The sequence below is a fragment of the Chanodichthys erythropterus genome, chromosome 10 (assembly GCF_024489055.1).
Source record: "Chanodichthys erythropterus isolate Z2021 chromosome 10, ASM2448905v1, whole genome shotgun sequence".
NCBI classification, from domain to species: Eukaryota; Metazoa; Chordata; class Actinopteri; order Cypriniformes; family Xenocyprididae; genus Chanodichthys; species Chanodichthys erythropterus.
Genome location: NC_090230.1, coordinates 23,110,001 through 23,134,528, shown reverse-complemented (window position 1 = coordinate 23,134,528; position 24,528 = coordinate 23,110,001). Strand labels below are relative to the sequence as shown.

Below are 24,528 nucleotides of genomic sequence, written 5' to 3'. Positions count from 1 at the left end.
ATGGGCTCGGGTTCGAACAGGAGGGGCTACACTAGCATATTTTTGCAACGTTCGAAATATTAAAGCAAAATTTCATGCAGTGGTTTCTAGGGATACTATAATGTGAAATTATTAAATCTAAATAATGTCCTCAGAGATCAGTGAATCAAGCCACAACATGATGACTGAATCATCAAATCAGTTTTGCTTTTACTTGCTTTACTTTTGCTGTAACAAATGTGCTTCAGAAACACACAGTTACAGCAGCCAGAGAAACATTGAAGTTAAGAGGTCAAGGGTCAAGAGCGCAACTAAAGCAAGCACTTACCTATATAATGGTGACTTCAAACTTTATTATTTTCAATAAAACAGCACTAAGGCTTCCTGGAGGCTAAGTGAGGGCTGCCAGTGCAGGGCCAGTGTTAAGAGACCAGCGTTTTGCCAATGAGCAAATTCTCACAGGCCCTGCGCTGGCAGCCCTAAGTGGACCTGTAAAGGACAAGAGCAGGCTTGTTTGCAGGGATGTTGCTAACATGATTTAACATGTTGCTAGCATGATTTAAAATGATGCTAACATGATTTAACACACTTCTAATAAGACTTAACACGTAACTAGCATGATTTAACAGATTACTTGCATGTTGTTAAATGTTGCTAGCATGATTAGGATGCTGCTAGCATGATTTAACACATTGCTAGTATGTTGATAGCATGATTAGCATGTTGCTAACACAAATTAACATGTTGCTAGAAATGATTAACATGTTGCTAACATGATTAGGATATTGTTAGCATGATTTGACACATCACTAACACATTGCTAGCATTGTTTAACATGTTGCTAGTATGATTTAACATGATGCTAGAATGGTTTAGCACATTGAGCTTATTTCTTTTCCCCACATAATGTGCTTATACACTGCATAGAGCGCCATCTAGTGTTCAAAATAAGGCTTCACGTCTGGAACAATAACACTAGTGTAATTTGATGCTTGTTTATTGGCCAAAAGTGCCAATCTAGATATGGCTTGGTCCTTCAATGCAAGTAGATGGGATTTTTTCACTAGTTTATCATCCAGCAAGTCAAAGCTGTATGAGATCACCAAAACAGATGATAACAGTATGCTAGTAAAGTATGCATCCTATAAGCCATATGCATACTAGATTATCATCAGGAATCAGCACCACCATCTAATATAAGTAGACTATATTAAATAAAATGCTTTTACAGTTGATTACACACTGGGTTCATATAGTTAAGGACTGAGTTGAACAGTTAGTTGGCTTGAGTAAAGGTCAGAAGTTGAATCATTTGATATTTATAACTTTGTTTGATATTGATTGAACTGATAAATGGCTCCATCTGGTGTGTTTTTGAAGAACTGCAGCTCAAACTGCTTCATCACAGTGAGATAACAGAAAACAGACAGAATTATACTGCTGATGGTCTGACTGTATATGAGACCAATCTGCTTTTAACACTATATAGGGTGAATTCAGGTTGATTGGGACACATTTTCCCAGTTATCTCAATGTTTTTCTTCCTCTGTATCAAATGGTCTCATTGTGTGCCTGTGGTCCTATAGTATCAGGACAGGAATAAACTCTTCGTCTTCCAGCTAAACACAACTGCTCTGAATAGACTCATCTCAAGACATTGTCCATACCAAACCACATCTCTGACCACAGCAGGTTTCAGTCTGACTCAGTAAAACTGGAACTGTGAGATCAGACACAGTTTTAACTTTGTACTTTCCCCATATGCTATAATTGAGAACTGAAAAGACAACCATCTTAAAATCACTAAATTTAGGCTCCATTTTACCATGACATATAGTTCTGATATTACCTATAAATAATGTGCATGTCCATTAGGAGGGTCAAACTCTGTCACAGGAGGATTCACATTAGTTGTTGTTTCTTTAGATCAGTTGTGATAGTCTTTTACTGATAGTATTAGATTAGATGTTTCTCTGAACAGCTGAAAATGTTTCACGTGTTTGTTTTGATCTGTTTTTGCTGCTGGAGTCTGATCGGTAAGATATAAACACATTTGTGTCGTTTATTCACATTTCAGAGTAACAGTAAACCTCCTACTGCTATTTCATCTACTGTGATGACACCCGTCTTGTTTTAGAAATCTTAATTTCAATGATTTCAGAAGCAAATAATTCCTAAGCAATGTTTTAAATTGATTTTTAAAAACTGATTTCAGGCTTTTTTAAACTAATAACAGCTTTAATCAGTGTAAATCTATTTGTTCTCCAGGTGTGTTTGGTGATTCAGTGTCAGTGATGGAGGGAGATTCTGTCACTTTATACACTGATGATACTGAAATATATGAAAAAGACAACATACTGTGGACATATGGAGCTGAAAACTCTCTCATAGCTGTAATGAATAGAGAGGCTGGCATCTTCTCCACATATGATAGCATTGATGGGAGATTCAGAGACAGACTGAAGCTGGATGATCAAACTGGATCTCTGACCATCACAAACATCACAACTAAACATGCTGGAGTTTATCAACTAGAGATAATTGGAGTGAAACAGACGAAAAAAACATTCAATGTTTCTGTCTATGGTGAGCAGAGACATAATTTCTTCTGTCCTTTATATATTCTTGTTATTAGGAAATTGTTGATGAATATTTTGGATTCAAGACAAGTTAAACTTAATTGATAGCATAATATTGATTACCACAAAAATAATTCTGAAAGAAAAAAGTTTACAGCAAGGCGCCTGTCAATGAGGTCAAATTTGCAAAGCTTATGATTTAATACAAACAATAATTCTTCTGATATTACCTATAAATAATGTGCATGTCCATTAGGAGGGTCAAACTCTGTCACAGGAGGATTCACATTAGTTGTTGTTTCTTTAGATCAGTTGTGATAGTCTTTTACTGATAGAATTAGATTAGATGTTTCTCTGAACAGCTGAAAATGTTTCACGTGTTTGTTTGGATCTGTTTGTGCTGCTGGAGTCTGATAAGATATAAACACATTTGTGCCATTTATTCACATTTCAGAGTAACAGTAAACTCCTGCTGCGATTTCATCTACTGTGATGAAGTCCGTCTTGTTTTAGAAATCTTAATTTCAATGATTTTAAACTGAGAATCATTCATAAGCAATGTTTTAAAAATAAACAACTAAAAATGTGGAAATATATTTACACTTGCACTTTCAAGCTGTAATTAATCATTTTGCTCTACAGCAAATAATTTTAAAACGCTTTACTGATAAAATTATTAATACTTGATTGATTCATCTGTCTGTTCATATATGTGACTCTTCAGTTTGTTTTGCATTTCTGCTACTATTAAAGGATGCAAACTGATTTCAGGCTTTCTAAATTAATAACAGGATTAATCAGTGTAAACTCTGTCTGTTCTCCAGGTGTGTTTGGTGATTCAGTGTCAGTGATGGAGGGAGATTCTGTCACTTTATACACTGATCTTACTAAAATAATGGATGCTGATCTGATTCAGTGGAGGTTTGAAACTAATGACAATCTAGAAGCTAAAATCATTGTACAGGCTTACAGAAGCACTGTATATGATGACGTTACTGATGGGAGATTCAGAGACAGACTGAAGCCGGACGATCAAACTGGATCTCTGACCATCACAAACACCAGAACTGAACATGATGGAGTTTATGAACTATGGATAAGAAGTTATATGCATTGGCGATGGCTGAAAAAAAGATTCATTGTTTCTGTCTATGGTGAGTAAGTTAATTTGTCCTGTTTATTTTATTAGCTATTTACATATTGAAATGCCAAATTATGTCTGAGATGACGGACACAATCACTGCTCATTGACACACTAAACTCTCAGCACACTGAATCAAAAATAAGATTGCTGATTATATTTTCCCACATTTTTCATGTTTTCCAGCTCGTCTGCCTGTTCCTGTCATCAGCAGAAACTCTTCACAATGTTCTTCATCATCATCATCAAATTGTTCATTGGTGTGTTCAGCTGTGAATGTGGGTCATGTGACTCTCTCCTGGTACAAAGGAAACAGTTTATTGTCCAGCATCAGTGTGTCTGATCTCAGCATCAGTCTCTCTCTACCTCTGGAGGTGGAATATCAGGATAAAAACACCTACAGCTGTGTGCTGAACAATCCCATCAGCAACCAGACTCAACATCTGGACATCACTCACCTCTGTCACACATGTGCAGGTACAACAGAGATGATATATCCATTTATTTATGTAATTGTAGATCACACTGATGCATTCGCTTCTTTATTTATCATTACAGAGCCGGACACACACTCTTTTTTCCACTATTCAGTCGCTTCAATAGCGTTGATCTCTGCTGCTGCTGGATCTCTGTTGATTGTAACTGTAGTCTTTGGGATCTTCTGCATCTGCAGAACATGCAGAGAAAAAGGTCAGGAATTAAATTTAATGTCATACAATTAATGCATTTGAATCACACATACAAAATTCTATATACAATTGTTGTTTTTAACTCATCATGTGACTATTGTCAATGCAGTTCAGACCCAGGAGACAGACAAAACTGATTCAGCAGTGTGTAAACCAACAACACGAATAGAGGTAAGATCATTATGACTGTTACAAGTGTAAATAACGGCCCAACCGTCATTATTATTACCTTCAGTTAGGAACAAAACAGTTTTAAGCATGTTTTCAATCCCAAATTGAAAATTCTGTCATTAATTACTCAGCCTCATGTAGTTCCAAACCCATAAGATATTTTTGATGAGCTTTCTGTCCCTTTATTGGGAGCTACACAACTTACATTCAAACCCCAGAGAGGGAGGAAATACATCATTAAAGTAATCCATGTGACTCCAGTGGGTTTTTTCTTTGTTTTTTTGTACAATCAAAGCACTTGCTTGGCTTTATAAAACTGAAGTTAAACCACTGGATTACTTTAATGATCTCTTTCTATCTTCATTGAAAGCTTTCATCAAATATATTTTAATTTGTGTTCTGAAGATGAACGAAGGTCTTACGGGTGTGGAACAACATGACGGTGAGTAATTAAATTTCTGGGTGAACTAACCCTTTAAGTTTATGTACTGTTTGCACCTCAGAACGCAACGCAGAACTAAAGAAGTTAATGAGCCACAACTGAAATTTATTAGCACATTAAAGTTTTGCATTTTTCTTTTCTCAATCCTTTGTCCAATTTTGACATACTTCACATATCTGCATCTGATGGACAAATGGATTTGCAACAATCACTTTTAGAGACTCAGTGTCTCTAAAAACCCAACAGATTTTGTGTTTGTGTAAGAATTTTCTTTCCTTATTATTTCTTTGGTCATATGCTATGGTCTTGCATCACTTCGTCCATCGCAGGTTTAAACTAAAGTTTTTAATCGTGATTTAATCATGCTTTTTTGTGATGTTTGCAGTGTATCATCATTTTGACTGCTGGATTGTTGAGTTGTGTAGTTACATTGTGACGTGTTTTCAGTTGATAAACAACTAGAAATATTCAATGAAATTATAAAAGAAGAAAAATTTGAATCGTTTTGCATTTCTATTCTGAGTGAATTCAAAGCAAAACTCTATTGTGTTTTCTCTATCGCATCAGCAGGTTCCTGATTGAGTTTGTGTTTCCTTTCAGAAATCAAATACAGAGGTTCTGCTTGAAAATGCTCCCAAAAAACAGCGCCTATCCGTGCGTTTTTCTTATTTTTAGGTCTTGGTTTTCAAGCATTTACATTGTATTTATCTGTTCAAGAAACAATGTCCATTTCTTTGAAAATAAAGTTGCATAGTCCCATCCATTTGTGTTTCTTTGGTCAACAACAAACATAAGGAAAGACAAGACACGACTATTTCATTCACTTTACAAAATGACCCTTTCAGGTCCAACCCTGTTAAAGGGATTCACCCCAAATTGAAAATTATCCCATGAATTACTCACCCTCAAGCCATCCTAGGTGTACATGACCATCTTCTTTCAGACAAAATGAACACAATTAGAAATTTAGATTTTGAAGCCCAAAAAAGTGCATCCTTCATAAAAGTAATCCATACAGCTCCAGGGGGGTTCTTAAGTGATGAGGTTTTGTAAGAAAAATATCCATATTTTATATTATAAATATATATACATTACAAACTATAATAACTGTTTTCTGGCAAACAGCCATATAACAAGTCGAGCTTCGGCAGAAGAGTGATTGCTCAGGTTATTCATTAAATGATCCTCATTAAGAACATTAATGATATCTGTCATACATTTATGTTGGTCCTGTTGTGTTTTCCCTAAGATGGTATTATGCATTCTCTGCTCTTTTCCTTGCTAAGCTGCATGGATGGGTGTGGAGTTCTTGCCCAGAATCTAACCATACTGCCAAACCAAATTTTTTACTTTTCAATTATCCTTGATGTTTGAAGAATTATGCATTGCTAAACCACAACATATTCATACTTTCCCAAAATAGCTACTGCAATTATTGTTCCTATAAAAAACATGCTTTAATATGGGATCTTCTTTAAAGAGTGCATTTGTGTGTGTGTGTGTGTGTGTGTGTGTGTGTGTGTGTGTGTGTCTACCACATCAGTTTTAATATAGTAACTATAATTACAGTAACAGTAACTGTTGATGAAGGTTGAGGCACCAGTGTTAAAATCATAACTCAATGATTTAAAGTACCAAGTCCACAATAATTTCACACTACATAACACCCACAAAATATTTTAGAGACACAGTTTCCAAACATTCCATGTATGAATCATGTGTTTTTAATATATAAATAACAAACATACAAAGTTCTTTCCAGTTCCTTTCATTGTTTCAGAAAAGAAAACAATAATTGTGGGTTTTAGCTCAAGGCACTTTTTCTCTTGGATGATGGTTAAGGAAAACAAAAAAGAAAATGTCTAAAAATACTTTTTCCAGAGTGCAAGGAACACTATATTTGTCATACTTAGGCAAGGCAATTTTATTTGTATAGCACATTTCATACACAATGGTAATTCAAAGTGCTTTTCATGAAGAAGAACCAAATACATGGTAAAAAAAAAAAAAAAAAAAAAAAAATGGAATGCATAAGAAATAGAAATAACAGTAAAAACAAAAACTATCAGGATGGAAGAGTTAGTAAACTTACTAAAATTCTTTAGTGTTAGGAAAGCGAATACATTTGTGTCTAGTTCTTATATATTTATGGTTAAAAAAAAAAAAAAAAAAAAAAATCAGTACAGGCTTTAGTATGGAAGCTTATTTCCGCCACACACACACAAAAAATAAAAATAAAAAAACAAACAAATAAAAAGGTAATTGAGATTATCATCTCACAATTCTGATATTTTTCTCAGAATTGAGAGATTTAAACTTGCAATTGTGAATTATAAATTCAGAATTGTGTGGTATAAATGTACCATTGAGTGTTATAAGGTAAGAATTGAAAGATATAAACAAGTCTTTTTTTTCCCCTCATAATTTGTTACTATAACTCACAAAAGTTTATATCTCACAATTCTGGAAAAAAAGTCAGAAAAATTCACAATTGCGAGAAAATGCCGCCAGAATTGCGAGACAAACTCATGATTCAGACATTTTTCCTCACAACTGCCAGTTTATATCATGCAATTTTAACTTTGTAACATGCAATTTTGAGTTTATATCCCGCAATTCTCAGAGGAAAAAGTCTTTAGTGAGCTTAATATATACTTTGACACTCAAATGACTTTATAAAAAAATAATAATAATAATAAATAAATAATAAAAATCATGATACAGCTCTGCATAATGAGCACCAGATGAAAGACAAATCCAAAAACAAAAACAAGAAAACAAGAGTGCTGCCAAAAGAAAGGCCACTGACTTCCATAGTATGAAAAAAAAAAAAAAATACTAAAAAAAAAATACTATGGCAATCAATAGCTACCGATCGTCAACTGTCTGGTTACCAACATTCTTCAAAGTATCTTCTGTTCAACAGAAGAAAGAAACTCACACAGGTTTGGAACAACTTGAGGGTGAGTACATGATGATAACATTTTCATTTTTGGGTGTACTTTCCCTTTAAAAATAGGCAATCGTCAAACAGTGATAATCTACAGGACAAACACATGAGAGAACTTGGCAGTGAGAAACTAAGCAGCTCATAAAAAGCAGCAGATGAAAACTTCAGGTATAAGACTATTTTCCAATTTCATTGCATGTCATTTTTTGCACATTTCAACAATGGAGATAAAGATGCATCTAAAAAATGTATGAAGATTTTATTTTATTTTATTAAATGCATTTGTTTTTCTACACATTGTTCCTCCTGACAAACATCACATCACTAGCTGGTTTCTGCAATGCACAGAATAAAAAAGAAACAAAGGTAATTGTGACATTATCTCAAAAATCTGACTTTTTTTTTCTCGCTATTGCAACTTTATCACGAAATTCGAAAATTATATCATGAAATTGTGAGTTTGTCTCACAATTCTGACCTCATTACTCGGAATTATGAGTTTATAACTGGCAATTATGAGTTTGTCTTGCAATTACGACTTTATAACAAGCTTCCATACATCATACCAATGTATCATTTAACACAGCCTGTATAATTTATTCATCCTGCAGGCACTAAACAGAATAAATACTCTCAGCGCAGTGTTTCACCAACGTTCAAATTTAAAAACAACACATTTGCAAACTTATTAAGGCTGGGTTTGGTGCCTGTGTTTTCTAATCCATACACATTAGAGATATAATGACAGTAATGACAGTAAAAACAGCTACAGCATCAGCAGTGCAGACTGCGAAGAGCACTTGTGGCCTCCAGTATGAGACCGTGTGCGTTAAAGCAAAATTTTGGTCTTAGTACCTATCAGTTATAAGAAGATATGAACAAGCAGAACACAATAACTGATATGTGAAAATAGATTAGCATTATTATGTCTTAAAGTGCAAATGCAAAGAAACAGAGATGATGTCTGGATCACTATAACAGCTCTCTATAAACCTCTATATACTGAAAAATATCAAATATTCACTGATCTATTGCTTTGTTTCTTGCTCATGTACTGTTTAAGGCTAAATGTAATAAGTATTACATTATTATTGTAATACAGTGTTCATAATGTAATCATTTTCTCAAAACGTAATAAAATCTTGAGCTCAAAATGTAATAATTTTTACATTATAAGAAATTTATTACATTATGAACTCACCAAAATATGTAATTTTTCATAATTGTAATATCTTTTAAAACATAAAAAAAAATTAGTATTCCTTTACAGTACATTTTTACAAATCTTAAACTACCTGCGATATTCAACATTTAAATATTCATGCAATTATTATTATTCTCATATTTTTAATTAACATAAAGCACTCGTATTCCGTTACAGTAAATGTCAAAAAACTAAATCCAGTCTTAACCGGACTACAAAATACACCAGATTCCTACTACTACTACTACTATTATTATTATTATAACTACTACTACTTTTACTTCTACATCTTGTATACATATGGTATACATACTGTTAAATGACAGTGTTAAATACAAACACTGTGTGTGTGTGTGTGTGTGTGTGTGTGTGTGTGTGTGTGTGTGTGTTGCATTACGCTGGTAGTTTAAGACTGGAATTAGATTTGTAAAAATGTACTGTAAGGGAATACTGTTTTTATGTTTTAAAAGCTATTACAATTATGAAAATATGACATGTTTTTGGTGAGTTTATAATGTAATATAATGTAATAAAAAACACAAAAATTGTTATTACATTATGAGCTCAAGATTTTATGATGTTTTGAGAAAATTAACACTTTATTACAATAATAATGTAATACTTATTACATTATGTGCAGTTTTTACATTGTGCAGTTATTAGATTATGAGATGCTGTAATTGTCACGGAACAGAAAGGCAAAAGGAAGATCCAAGTGCAGCAAAGGGGTTTTATTAAGGGCAATTCCAAAAGGCGTAATCCAGAGTACAGGCAGGGGTCAGCATCCAAACAACAGTCCAAAAATAAAACAAGAAACGAGAAAACTACCAACCAAAACGGGAGAACAAGGAAAAAAACAGGGAACAGACCAAGGATGACATCAAACAATGAACCACAAGAACAGACAGAAACAACTCAGATTAAATACACAAACACTAATGACAAAATAACAAACAGCTGAGTGCAATGACGAATAGTGATTAGTCCGAGGAGTATGTATGGGAAATGTAGTTCATGAAATGGGTGAAACAGAGAGTCCGGGAAGGAGTGCCCTCTAGAGGATGAAGGGCACTCTCACAGGTGATCGTGACATTACCCCCCCCCCCCCCCCCTCAAAGGAGCGGCTACCAGACGCTCCACCAGACAACAAACAAAAACACAAAAAACTCAGGAGGGAGGTGGACCGGAGGAGGATCAGGGGGAGGGATGGTGGGCCAGATCCCGGGTACCTCACTGAACACCAGGGCGGTGCTGGAGGAACTGACCAGGCGGGCGCTGGCAGGCTTGGAGTCCTGGCTGATTGCCAGGGTGGTGCTGGAGGAACTGACCAGGCTGGTTCCAGTGGGTCTGAAGTCCTGGCTGATTGCCAGGGTGGTGCCGGAGGAACTGACCAGGCGGATACTGGCAGGACTGGAGTCCTGACTGATTTCCAGGGCGGCGCTGGAGGAACCGACCAGGCTGGTTCCAGCGGCTCGGACGGCCCGGGCAGTGGCGGCAAGACAGAAGGCTTGGATGACGGCAGCAGGGCTGAGGGTCTGGGCGGCGGCGGCGGCAGGGCGAGGCGCTTAGTTGGCGCCGGCAGGGCGAGGCGCTTAGTTGGCGCCGGCAGGGCGAGGTGCTTGGAGAACCCACGAACGACCCCTAGAGTGGTCTCCAGGCCTTGTAGGACAGAGGAAGCCCTCTTCCTCCTTCTCCTCCACCTATGAGAGTGAGGCGGTGGCTCACCCAAAATGGACTCACTAGCTGGAACGGGCTCTGGAGCGGACTCACTGGCTGGAGCGGACTCACTGGCTGGAGCAGGCTCTGGGGTGGACTCACTGACTGGATCAGACTCTGGAGTGGACTCACTGACTGGAGCGAGCTCTGGAGTGGACTCACTGACTGGATCAGACTCTGGAGTGGACTCACTGACTGGAGTGGACTCACTGACTGGATCAGACTCTGGAGTGGACTCACTGACTGGAGTGGACTCACTGGCTGGAGCGGGCTCTGGAGTGGACTCACTGGCTGAAGCGGACTCACTGGCTGGAGCGGACTCACTGACTGGAGTGGACTCACTGGCTGGAGCGGGCTCTGGAGTGGACTCACTGGCTGGAGCGGGCTCTGGAGTGGACTCACTGGCTGGAGCGGACTCACTGGCTGGAGCGGACTTACTGGCTGGAGCGGACTCACTGGCCGGAGCGGACTTACTGGCTGGAGTGGACTCACTGGCTGGAGCGGGCTCTGGAGTGGACTCACTGGCTGGAGCGGGCTCTGGAGTGGACTCACTGGCTGGAGCGGACTCACTGGCTGGAGCGGACTTACTGGCTGGAGCGGGCTCTGGAGCGGACTTACTGGCTGGAGTGGACTCACTGGCTGGAGCGGGCTCTGGAGTGGACTCACTGGCTGGAGCGGACTCACTGGCTGGAGCGGACTTACTGGCTGGAGCGGACTCACTGGCCGGAGCGGACTCACTGGCCGGAGCGGGCTCTGGAGTGGACTCACTGGCCGGAACGGGCTCTGGAGTGGACTCACTGGCTGGAGCGGGCTCTGGAGTGGACTCACTGGCTGGAGCGGGCTCTGGAGTGGACTCACTGGCTGGAGCGGACTCACTGGCTGGAGCGGACTTACTGGCTGGAGCGGACTCACTGGCCGGAGCGGACTTACTGGCTGGAGTGGACTCACTGGCTGGAGCGGGCTCTGGAGTGGACTCACTGGCTGGAGCGGGCTCTGGAGTGGACTCACTGGCTGGAGCGGACTCACTGGCTGGAGCGGACTTACTGGCTGGAGTGGACTCACTGGCTGGAGCGGACTTACTGGCTGGAGTGGACTCACTGGCTGGAGCGGACTCACTGGCCGGAGCGGACTCACTGGCCGGAGCGGGCTCTGGAGTGGACTCACTGGCCAGAACGGGCTCTAGAGCCACAGTTTAAACAGTACAGATTTAATACACAGACAATAATGACAAAATAACAAACAGCTGAGTGCAATGACGAATAGTGATTAGTCCGAGGAGTATGTATGGGAAAAGTAGTTCATGAAATGGGTGAAACAGAGAGTCCGGGAAGGAGTGCCCTCTAGAGGCTGAAGGGCACTCTCACAGGTGATCGTGACAGTAATCCATTAGAAGCAAATTCTAACAAATCAGTTTTTAAAGTGACATTTAAATCTAAAATTTAAATCTTGCAATAAATTTAAATAAATTTTAATTTTAATCTTGCAATCGTGGCACAATTACTCTGAAGAGAGATCTACTTCTCTTCATCCATTTGAATCATTTCCATCAATTCAAAGAAAGCCTGATGTTACAACATTTTATTGACAGCCTCAGGCCAAGTCTCGTCCCGTCCCGTATCTTTTGGATCAGAATTATTCTCCTGTAAGAAAATACAGATTCACGAAAGGTAAAAGTAATGAGAAGAGCTGATGTTTCAGTTACACAAACACAAAAATACTATAGACTTGGAAATTTGTTTGTTTCTGTTTGTACAGAAATGTTCATTTCCTACATAACACAATTCTTACAAAATTTAAGTACTGTGATTTCAATATCACATCTAAAATGCTTGAATTGTTGTATTGCCATGTTCCAATAAGATGCTTGATGTCTGAAAAAAGGTTACACTTTATTTTTATCTTATTTGGAAGTTGTTTGTGTTTTTGATTGTTTTGACAATGGTTCACCAGTGAATATCTGCTTAGTTAAAAATAAAAGTACAAAAAAGATGACTATTCACAGTTTACATTTATGCATGTTAAAAAAGAATTATAATTATGTAACAGTAATAAGTTCCAAGTAATAATTATTGGGATTATCAAGTGCTTTATGGCCTTTAAAGCAAAGCAAGTGCCTCGTTTCTTTAGCAAGACTGTAAACACATATGGCTCATTTCCACCATGCGGTACAGTTCAGTATGCAATTTTTGCCGTTTCCATTGTCAGAAGTTGTGAAAGGTATCATACCACATTTTTAAAAGGGTGGAGCTACACTCAGTGCAGAACACTGATTGGTTGACAGAGAATTTTCACTTGCGTGTGCTACAAGAGGAATGACAACACGATACCTTTTCAACCCAAGCAGGATCAGGGTTTACCGTCCCGAATCGTACTGTACTGAACTGAATCGTACCGCTCGGAGGAAATGAGCCATTACATCACAGATTGTAAACAGCCAATACAGACTGTTTACAAAGGAAATATATATTTAAAGGGGTGGTTCAGTGTTTTTTTTTCTAGGCTTGATTGTGTTTTTGGGGTGTCTTAATAAAAGCTGTATTTTTCATATATTTTACCTTTATTCTACACCTCTGTTTCCACTGTCATATGAACGGCTCGTTTGACTTCCTGCTTCTATGAAGCAGCTCCCTCCAAAATACGCAATGGGTTCAGATTGGTTAGCTGGCCCAGTGTATTGTGATTCGCTGAAGCGTCCAGAAACGCCACGCCCCTTACCATTCGTTGCTTCAGTGGAAATGTAAATAATAGCGTCTGTATTGCTGTATCAAATTGAGCCCGAATCAGACCCAGATGAAGAGGGTCAAGCAGAACCTCTGCAATCACGGCTTTTAAAGGCCGTTTATGAATGGCATTTCATTTTGTATTTGTCAAAGTGTTTAGATATGCTGTCACTGCTGTTTGATAGCTTTCAATATACAGTTTTATCCTGATTAAAGCTTTACTGTAGCCGAATACATGACTGAGTAGTCGCATTTTTGTAAAGGTAGCGTTTAATTTATAGCATGAACAACTGTTTGTGTATGAACATAGAAGTTTGTTGAAGTATGCACTAGAATTTAGCTAACTGGCTAGCGAAGCAAAAATTAGTTGTCTTTGTGTATGTCCTTGATGCAACCAAAAAATAGCAACAGAACTATAACATTACGTTTAAAAGACATGTACAATATATAAAACGTACTTACAGTTTGAAGCCAATAAACAGCAGATTCAGCTTTTAAAGTGGGAACTGCTTCTTTCAGTAAAAGCCTTTGAGCAAATCCAGTATTGAACTCGTGTAGATTCAGGAAGCTTCTTCAGCGCCGCATCCAGTGTAGAAAATATCACAGATTATAATGGGTTATCTTATCTTTTGACACGTCGCGTCCGGTGTACACAACTCTTCTATGCTGCTCCACATGGCCTCGCCCACTTTGTTGCGTGTTCCCGGGCGTGTTTTGCAGGGTTTATGATGTCACCAACCCGGAAAGAAGCTCATTGTAGTCCAAACAGGTCGTAAATGTAGGCATGACATAACTTTAAAAGACAATATCTCCATTTGCATTGAACTTTCAGCGCTGTAACTTTGCAGATACTGTTTATGCTCAAGCAGCAACATTACACACTAACTAAAGTTAAAAAAGTGAAATCGCATTGAACCACCCCTTTAATGCATTGTAACAGCTATCAAGGTTGGGCTAAAAACCTAGGACTAGTTCGCTAAAGTTGGTTTATGAAATAATCTCCAATCTTTGACAAAAGATTCAATTGACAGCGGCTTCATTGGTCGCATTTTTCAAGTTACACACACGTCCTCAAAGGCAGTCTTGCTACCTTGGACAAAGACAATGCATGCCAAGTTTCAAGTCAATCAGACTTCGGGTTAATTAGTAATAGCCATTTGTAAGTGTTTTAAGTGTTTTTTTTCCATATTATAGCGCCACCAAGTGGCCAGTTGCTACATTCTTTTTCATGTAACCACAGAATGGTGAAAATCTTTCATTCCATTCACGGTTATAGCCATTTCAGACTCCAGAGAATCTCAATGCATTGGTTTAGTTCTTATAGGTTTGGATTTGGATTTTGTCCATCTTGAAGGATTTTAGAAATATAAGATATTTGAGGCTACGCCTAACGGTTTAGGAGTTATGATCGATTCCATACTTTTCACAGCTGTAGCGCCCCCGTCATGCCAATCGGGGTGAGCCTCGGTTGTTTTGAATGGGAGAAAGTGGAACGCGCAATATGGCGGAATAAGTTCCAATCGCCGACTGGTAAAGTCTTTGCGTAACTGCAGTGGCTGTTAGAAGCACCGGTTTCTATAGAAACAGTCAGACGCGCGCCTCCGAAATGAGGCACAAGAGATGCGCATTTAAGTCTGTGCATGTGCATTAGCTTGATCCAGCCTGAAAAAATACAGGTTTTTTGTCATGATTCGAGCATTTGGAAAAGACATTTATGAGCAAGTTGTTGTCAGATTTCATTGGTGATTACAAATACGAAATTTAATCGAAAGCTTGGCAAACAGCTTTGGAGAATTTGATGTTTCCCAATTCAAAGAGATAGGAGTTGCACTTCAACTTCAACTTCAACTTCACTTTATTTATATAGCACATTTATACACAACTTTGTTGCCCAAAGTGCTTCACAGTGTAAAATAAACACAGTAGACATACGAATTTACAGGTACAGAAATTAAACAAGAACTACTTAAAAAGCCAAACTAAACAGATAAGTCTTCAGCTGGGACCTAAAGACCTCCACTGATGGAGCTTGTCGAATATAAAGAGGGAGATTGTTCCACAGTTTTGGGCCTGCTACTGAGAAAGCACGATCACCTTTTGACTTCTTTTTGGACTGAGGAGTAACTAACAACAGTTGATTTGACGATCTTAAAGACCTTGCTGAAGTATAGGGCTCTATAAGATTAGAAATATAATTTGGAGATGAATTATGTAGAGCTTTAAAAACAACCAGTAAAATCTTAAACTCAATCCTAAACTTGACTGGTAGCCAATGAAGAGAACGCAGCACCGGAGTGATGTGCTCTCTTTTTTTGGTGCCCGTCAAAAGTCTAGCTGCAGCATTCTGTACAAGCTGCAGACGTGACAGTTTTCGGTGACTGATCCCTACATAGAGGGAATTACAGTAATCCAGTCGCGAAGAAATAAAAGCATGAACAACAGTCTCCAAATCATTAAAACTAAGAAAAGGTTTAAGCTTAGCGATAATTTTAAGATGATAAAAACTACTTCTTACAACTGAGTTAATCTGTTTATCAAAGCTAAGCGATGAATCGATAATGACCCCAAGATTTCTCACATTGTCCTTCACAGTCATCTCCAAAGGAGCAAGAATACTGACTACGCGCTCTTTAAAATTTGATGGCCCAAATATAATGATTTCAGATTTTCTTTCATTAAGCTGAAGAAAATTATTAGAAAGCCAAGTTTTAATTTCATTCAGGCAGAGTAACAAAGATTGCAAGGACTGTTCATCTCCAACTTTAAGGGGAAAATAAATCTGTGTGTCATCTGCGTACATATGGTACGAGATGTCATAACGACGGCAGATGGATCCCAAGGGGCGCATATACAAAGAAAACAATATAGGACTTAAAATAGAGCCCTGAGGGAGACCGTATTTTAAAGGAACCACAGAAGAGGAAACATTTGCAAAATTGACAGAGAATGTTCTATCCTTAAGGTATGAATGGAACCATTTCAGAGCAGTACCCCTAAACCCAACCTCGCACTCCAACCTTTTTAAAAGAATTGAATGATCGACAGTGTCAAATGCGGCACTGAGATCTAACATGATTAAAACCACAGCCTTCCCAGAGTCAGATGCTAAAAACAAATCATTCAAAACTTTAACCAGAGCAGTCTCTGTACTGTGACCAGCTCTGAAACCAGATTGAAATTCATCAAAAAGAGCATTCATAGATAAAAAAGGAGCATTTTGTGAAAAAACAACCTTTTCTATAATTTTAGATAGGAACGGTAGTTTAGAAATGGGACGGAAGTTAGTCAACTCTGTAGCTGCTAAGCTTGGTTTTTTAAGTACAGGAGAAACCACTGCGTGTTTAAGACAAGATGGGACAGAACCATTAGATAGAGAGCTGTTCACAATTGACAGTATACTAGGGCCCATAGCCCACTTGCATGCCCGAGAGTCATTTCAAAGATGGCTGCCGAGTGAAATGACTTGTCTTAAAGGGACTTTGGTACTACCAACCTTCAAAGTTTCAAGTCTTTACGACTTATGGTTTGGTCTGCCCGATCACTGAATATGCTGATCCTTGGAAATTTTAACATTTACAATACAAACGCTGTGCTTCAACCCCTACTAAGTATTAATACCATTATTCATTTAAAGGAATTTTGCACATTGAATCTAATGTATCTTGCTAAATCAGCTGTATGCTGTATGTAATACTTACACTTTGTACTGAATCATATCTCCTGCGGCGATGGTAAATCACACCAGCAGTTACAACTGCAGCCAAAAGCAGAACCACAACTATTCCTGCTACAGCACCTGAAGACAGGCCTGAACCTGAAACAGAAAAGTGAAACAACGGATGGTAATCCACACAGTATTTATATTTTTACAGCTTTCTAGTGGTGCCATCTGTTGTTTTTAGCAAGCATCAGTGGGATCAGCTGGAAACAAGGTTCACAGGAAAACTGATATCAAAGAGAGGAAGTGCATTAAATGGCTGACTCTCTACTCACCAGTGAAAGAAACATTGAATCTCTTCACTCTGCTGATGCTGAAGCTGCTGCTTTTGCTGTTGATCAGTAGTTTATATTCTCCAGAGTCTGTGTTTCTGGTGTTCGTGTTGGTCAGAGATCCAGTCAGATGATCCAGCTTCAGTCTGTCTCTGAATCTCTCATCACACTGATCATCTGTGCAGATCTTACTCTGATCTCCAGTGATTTCAGCGATGAGAATCTCATTAAAATACCACATCACTGAATCATTTGGTTTTCTTATTTCACCAGCATCTAAAATGACATCTTCTCCCTGATTTTTATTTACTTCTTCTCGTTCAGCAGCAGAAACACCTGAAACACAAACCAACAGCTGCTGAAACTACACACAACATGAAGATGAACAAAAACTGAAGATGAACGAGACAAGCTCTTTCTTGTCTTTCTATCTAAAAACGATCAAAGGATTGTGTTTATAAACACAAGGATCCATCTTGAGCTCAACTGCAGCTTCCTATTTTTTTTTTTTAAATGTTAAAACTAACAGATGAACATCTTTTAGTTTTAAACTCTTTAATAATGTAAACTGAGATAATTCTACAAACTGCACTTACACAGAAAGAGGCTGCTCTCACAGAATATCTTTTTAATTCCACTTCACTTCCTTTCCATTGTTATTCACTGCTAGATGGGATATCCTTAACTATTGCACTCGTGTCTCGCTTCTTGTACATATAAGGGCATTCTAAAAATGTGACTCAGAATTTAAAACTTTCACTTTTCATTCCACTGTCATTAATTACTCACCCTCATGTTGTTCCACACCCGTAAGACCTTCTTTCATCTTCAGAACACAAATGAAGATATTTTTCATAAAATCCGATGGCTCAGTGAGGCCTTCATTGCCAGCAAGATAATTAACACTTTCAATGCCCAGAAAGATACTAAAGATGTATTTAAAACAGCTCATGTTACTATAGTGGTTCAACCTTAAAGCGACAAGAGTACTTTTTGTGCTCCAAAAAACAAAATAACGACTTTATTCCACAATATCTAGTGATGGGCAATTTCAAATTCAATTGACTTTGGGGCTCTGAACCACTGATTCGAAGCAAACGGAAAAAAAAAAAATCATACATTAAGATAATTTAATAACAATGTGATTAAAAAAGTTATTCATCTATTAAATGAATGATTAATATAAAACATATTTAAATAAATACATTTAACAGTGCATTAATAAGTAAAGAAAATAGCCTATATAATATAACCTAATAGAAACTAATTTAAGGTTTATTATATTAATTTTTCAGAGCATAAATGAGGTGTTTATGATGTAAAACACAGGTAGCTCTTAAGTTAGGATGGGGTCCCTCATAAGGATGATCATATTTGGGGGTCTGACTCTGCAGCATCCAAAATATTGAAAAGCATTGTAAACATTTATTAATAACTCACCAATGACAGTAACATTGAAGGCCTTGTCACTGCTGCTGCTGCTGAAGATGATCTTCAGTTCATAATCTCCAGAGTCTGTGTTTGAGATGTTCATGATGCTCAGAGATCCAGTCTGATGATCCAGCTTCAGTCTGTCTCTGAATCTCTCAGTACCCTCATTACACTGAACATCTGTACAGATATAACTGAGATCTCCACTGATCTGAGCGATGCGAGTGCTGTTGAAATACCATTTAATCTCTTCTTGTTGGTTTGTCTGAACACCAGTGTTCAGAGTGACTGAATCTCCCTCATTCACAGACACTCCCACTGAATCAACACCAATCACACCTGAAGAAAAACAAATCAAAGCCAAATATAGGCTACAACATAGATGTGGAAATGTTTTTCCATATAGCATGATGTTGAGTAGAAAAACATGCATTCATGAAAGAAATAGGCTACACATTCACTCATCAGACAAGCATCATGTAGGATTGTATACAACAACACATATTTGATATTTTAACTACTTTTCCTATACGTACATTTGCACATTCACTTACTCACATTCACATACTTACATACTCACATACTTATTCACATTCACATACTGTTAGAATCTTCCACGTATTTAGGGTATATCTGATCAGTTTATGCACTGAGGTAAAACATACCAACGGTTAGTCACTTCGGTAAAGTTGGTTTTATATTCGCACATTCGGACTTCTGATAAATTCCGACTTTCCAATAAATGTGCAATAAATTAATGTTTGCAAATTTTAAGCAGCGACATGAAATTGACAACCAACGATTGTCAACTTACAACATTTTTCACAGTCGATCAAAATAGGCAAGTATTGTTTTAATGGCATATTTACTTGTGAATGTCCACTGAATGTCCAATGTAGTGTGATTAACAAGACTATTGAATACGGATGTCCGAATGTGCGAATATAAAACCAACTTTACCCAAGTCTGTGGTAGGCACTGTGGTACTTTAACCATCAACACTACTCCTACTATTCGTGTTCAGAAGCGAGACTGTAAAAAAGTCATTACCGTTGTCGAGCAAAAACAAGATCCATGCAAGCCAATGAAAGTGAAGCTTCATTTTCACCACGATGCCCCACAGAAGATAAACGCAGATTCATATAAGCGTTCTTTTCTTCTGCTTAAAAATGCGACACAGTTCTTGCAGTGAAAAGTAAAGGTAAGCAATAATCTGGGAGCCTCCCTCGGGAAGGTATGATTCCAAAGTAGCTACACGGTAATGCAGACAAGTTCTCGCACCAGTCTGGACAGGCTATGAAGGAGAGCAGTGGGGGCGCTGAGGAATGCCAGAAGAGAGAGGGCTTTTGTTTAAGCCACACATAATTATTTACTACGCGTAATTTAACTTCTTGCAAAAGAAAATGGTCTGCAACATTCTAACATTCCAAAATTCCTTGGAAACTGATGCAGAAACTTGGGAAAATTAGATCCAGGCAGATGATAAAGTTGATGAAAAATTATTTATTCATTACAATTAAATTTAGCCTCACACGCAAACTTTAATCGATTATGAAAATATTTAATAAAACCAAAAGGTAAAATGGTTAATAATAAAATTTAGAGTATTGTATCTAATAGATGAAGATCAAAAAGAGCAATAATTAAGACATTTGCAGATAAGAGAGAAGAAGTAGAAGCCAAGGAGAGCAAAGGAGGGAAAAAGCTGAATTATCAATGACTTGGTCAGCTTTATACCATGAGCATATAGTGAAATTTACATCCCACTCAAATTGTTGTTTTGTTCTAAAAGAAAAGGTTAATTTCACCCATTACGTCATCTACTGGTCCAGTGTCAAAAATAGTTGTTTTATCCCCTATAGGGAATTTTGCAAATGTCAGCAGACATATTTTGATCAGATTCAAATGAGCAATAATTCTGAAAAACACCACTTCTGCAGTACTTGGCAGGCGTGCAATACCTAACCACAAACGTGTCAGCATGAGCTGTCACACTGGAACACTTGAAGAACAATTGAACATAGCAAGCATACTCTTAAATATAAAATAAAAATAACCATAAGGGTACAATAACAAGTAAATACTTGAAAATATGATAAGAATTAATCTATAAAGTATTAGTACATAAATATAGGAAATCAAAAGTGAAACTGATAAATCATAAGCCATAAACGTTTAACATAAATGTTAATAATCAGAAACATAAAAGCGAAAGTTCCAAATATATTTTGTCAGTAGCTCAAGCGCGTCAGAGGGTATGCATTGGCGTCACTTTCCCGCCGGAACCAACACGGCGCGCTCCCTCAGCTGGACTCAGTGGCAAAAGAACCTGCTGCATGACTGGATTTAATAGGGGAAACTGCGAAAACTTGAGTAAAACAAACGATTACACTAAAGGTTGGGCTCGAAAGTGTTTCTTACAACTTGTCAAATAAACCTAATCCATGGATATATACATGTAGCCAGGAATCGTGTTTCCTGACATTTATATGTGCCTGATTTCGATGCCGGGGAAATACATAAAGCAAATCTGCCTGTGAATATGTTCTATAACTACAATATAGGTAGGTTTGAATCCGAGTAATCACTTATATCAATATAAGAAATATTGACAATGTGTTATTTTGACGTGCAATTTCAGTTTTGAGAAATGTGAGCATCGTGGATTATTATGTGTAAAATTGCAAAAACATATAATTCATTCATGCATGACAGCGATTTAAACCTAATTCACTTAAATAAAGATAACTTCACGTGCTATTCTTGTCATGAGCATCAAGGTGTGGGGGCGCTGCGGTGCAAACTCCACTCAATGTTTAGTAGCCTACATGTTAACTCGAACAGCAAAGCTGACCTCAGACCTGTGTCAAAGAGCTTTGAACCCAAGAGGACACTTTGATACTTTTTGGTACTAACAGCCACTAGGTGGTGTTCCGGTTGCGCGGCCGCCATTATGGGGTGAAAATACTAACTGGACCATAAAATCCTTCACATCTTACGCACCCAAAATCGGCGAATTTCTCTGCCAAATCAGAAGCGCAATAGAATTTTATTTTTATTTATTTATTTATTTATTTTTTAATTAGGTCACCAGTAAATTGTATGGCTCCTACAGTAAATGTTGTATGTCTTATAGATGTTTTATTTAGTTGTGGAATTCAACCATTCATCCATCTGAGGTAACGTAGTTGGCCTACTTTATTGAGTATTTCCATTTTATGCAACTTTACACATTTATTAATTATAAATTAATAATTAATACATTTAAGATCATCATGTTTGCAGCGAACAATATATTTTAGACCTAGTGGAGTAATAGTAATAATATTTAGGTCTGAATTGAAATGGGCTATAGACTATTGTACATTTTAATGGGTCATACAAACATAATGATCTATACATGATGCATTAATGGACATTACACTGTCACTTCATACCTTTGTCGTACTTGGGTAAAATGTCCATGAGCATCCATTAAAAAACAAACAGCACTTTTTGTCCAAAAAAGCATTACATTTATGAAATATTGATATATTATCCATTGCTTGCATCACATTTCTTCTGAATGATCTGCTCTCCATCATCGTTCTTCAAGAAATTTTGCAACATGAGCACTGTTTATGTTATAAAACTGTATACGAACATTGGACTCTCACAAACAAATGAGCCTGCGTCCAAAGTATAATTTGTTCAAAATAGTGCAGCAGTTTCAGTTATAATATCCAAGCAGTGCTGTCTGAGTTTGTGATGTCTTGAGAGACATATTCTCCAGCCATTGTCATTGTAAATCTTACGAAAAAAAACTTTTAGCCAATGTCAAGATGATCCAACAACGTGTGTTCTGTTGATCTTCCACAATTTTATCCAGGCTGCAAACATGTTTCTTTCTGCTGTAAAGTTGGGCATTTTAACATGAGGCTTAATGAGATTCTGCGCTCTTTTGGAGCCTGTCCCTAGCGGCCAGCCGATGAATTGCAGTTTAAGTCACTTCCTTATTGGCTTCAAGAGAAACTGGGGGAGGTTGCTGCTGGTTATAACAGTATGGGAAGCAGCTAAAACTGGTCACTAAATGTCACTAGATGATGTCATAATAGTTCACATGAATATAAATATAGATCAGTGAGCGAGTCTCCGAATATAGATAAGGTCTGACTAAGAAGTTTGTAAATTTGTTGTTAGGCTTTTAAAAAATCACTAAATTGAAGTACCATGGTGCTCTTGTGCGTTGGTGTGCAGTGCAAATAAAAGTCACATGGTTTTCCAACCATTCTGGACCTTGAAAGTGGTAGTTGTGTAGACTGTCAATGGAGCGACAGCTCTCAGGCCAGCGTTTTACCAATGAGCAAATTCTCACAGGCCCAGCGCTGGCAGCACTAAGTGGGCCCGTAAAGGGCCAGTGCAGACTTGTTTGCAGGGATGTTGCTAACATGATTTTAAATGATGCTAACATGATCTAGCTCACTTCTAATAAGATACAACATGTAACTAGCATGATTTAGCAGATGCTTGCATGTTGTTAACATGAGTGAAATGTTGCTTGCATGATTTAACACATTGCTAGTATGTTGATAGCATGATTAGCATGTTGCTAACAGTTTAACATGTTGCTAAAAATTATTAACATGTTGCTAACATGATTAGGATATTGGTAGCATGATTTGACACATCACTAGCACATTGCTAGCATTGTTTCACATGTTGCTAGTATGATTTAACATGTTGCTAGAATGGTTTAACACATTGAGCTAATTTTTCCCTTCTTTTTCCCCCCATAATCTTGTTAGGAAACCCCTACAATCACTATAATGAGTGGAGCTGCACACTTGTTGCTGAGTTTACACTTGTACAAGAGTAGCCTAATCTTCATTGATAAAGGTTATTTTTATTTCAGGTTCATTTTCATCAATATTCTGGGGTTGTAGCCTATTCCAGAAATCAGGTTATGTGACATACTTGGGTATATTTAAGATTAAGCAAGCAGATAACCTCAACTTTTGGTTCCAAAAAAGGGGGTAACTTCAGGTTATGTAAGTAGACATAGCAACTTGTTATCTGAACATAACCACCGGAGCAGAAAAAGGAAAAAGTAGAATTGCATGCCTTTTCTTAGCTGTTTCCATGGTGAATCATTGATTCTTCACTCAGTTGAGAATGTCTTGTGTTAACCGGGAACATAGCTACTCTGTTGACTAAATTACTCCCGAATGTGTTTTTGGAACCAGCATACCTCGAGTTAGCAAGGTTTAGGTTAATCAGCCAAGACTTTGATTGTACGTTAACCTTGCTTTCTGGAATAGCCCCCAGATGTTCAGTCAATTGTTTTCAATTTTACACATGAATTGAGTGAACTGAATTGCACTCACAGCCTGTTATATGTTTTTTGGATTTGTTAAATATGTTGTTGAATATGTTTGTTTGATAATATGTGATAATAAATCATGTGTTTTAATTGCAGGTGAAACATCTGCTATAATATTATAAATTAACTTATGAATGTAGAAATAGGTAGTTAGTTT

At 37.7% G+C, this 24,528-nt stretch overlaps 3 protein-coding genes across 7 annotated transcripts in view; 1 reads left to right on the top strand and 2 right to left on the bottom strand.

Annotated features, from left to right (window-relative positions):
* Positions 1-1,332: 1,332 nt before the first annotated feature.
* On the top strand, positions 1,333-4,265 carry LOC137028193 (CD48 antigen-like; the record flags this gene model as incomplete). Its single annotated transcript, XM_067396964.1, has 4 exons — positions 1,333-1,386; positions 1,566-1,671; positions 2,248-2,565; positions 3,886-4,265. Coding segments are annotated over exons 1-4 (858 nt in total), but the record flags the coding sequence as incomplete, so codon positions are not given.
* The window catches only part of LOC137027956 (junctional adhesion molecule C-like), a 20,730-nt gene continuing 439 nt past the window's right edge, over positions 4,238-24,528 (bottom strand). The window contains exons 1-5 of one of the 3 annotated variants that reach the window (XM_067396590.1): positions 20,063-20,223; positions 19,022-19,351; positions 17,585-17,917; positions 17,290-17,405; positions 4,238-4,366 (exon numbers count right to left, since the gene is read on the bottom strand). In XM_067396590.1, coding sequence (XP_067252691.1) covers positions 4,283-4,366; positions 17,290-17,405; positions 17,585-17,917; positions 19,022-19,351; positions 20,063-20,114 — 915 coding nt within the window. In that variant the 5' untranslated portion in view covers positions 20,115-20,223 and the 3' untranslated portion in view covers positions 4,238-4,282. Of the gene's footprint in view, positions 4,367-12,250; positions 12,512-17,289; positions 17,406-17,584; positions 17,918-19,021; positions 19,352-20,062; positions 20,224-24,528 lie in introns of those variants that run through there. The other 2 variants (XM_067396592.1, XM_067396591.1) reach the window with 2 other exon arrangements.
* LOC137027957 (uncharacterized) overlaps positions 22,314-24,528 on the bottom strand; it is a 19,838-nt gene continuing 17,623 nt past the window's right edge. For all 3 annotated transcript variants that reach the window (XM_067396595.1, XM_067396593.1, XM_067396596.1), the window contains one exon: positions 22,314-24,528. This exon is cut by the window's right edge and continues 525 nt beyond it. The gene's annotated coding sequence lies outside the window, so the exon portion shown is untranslated.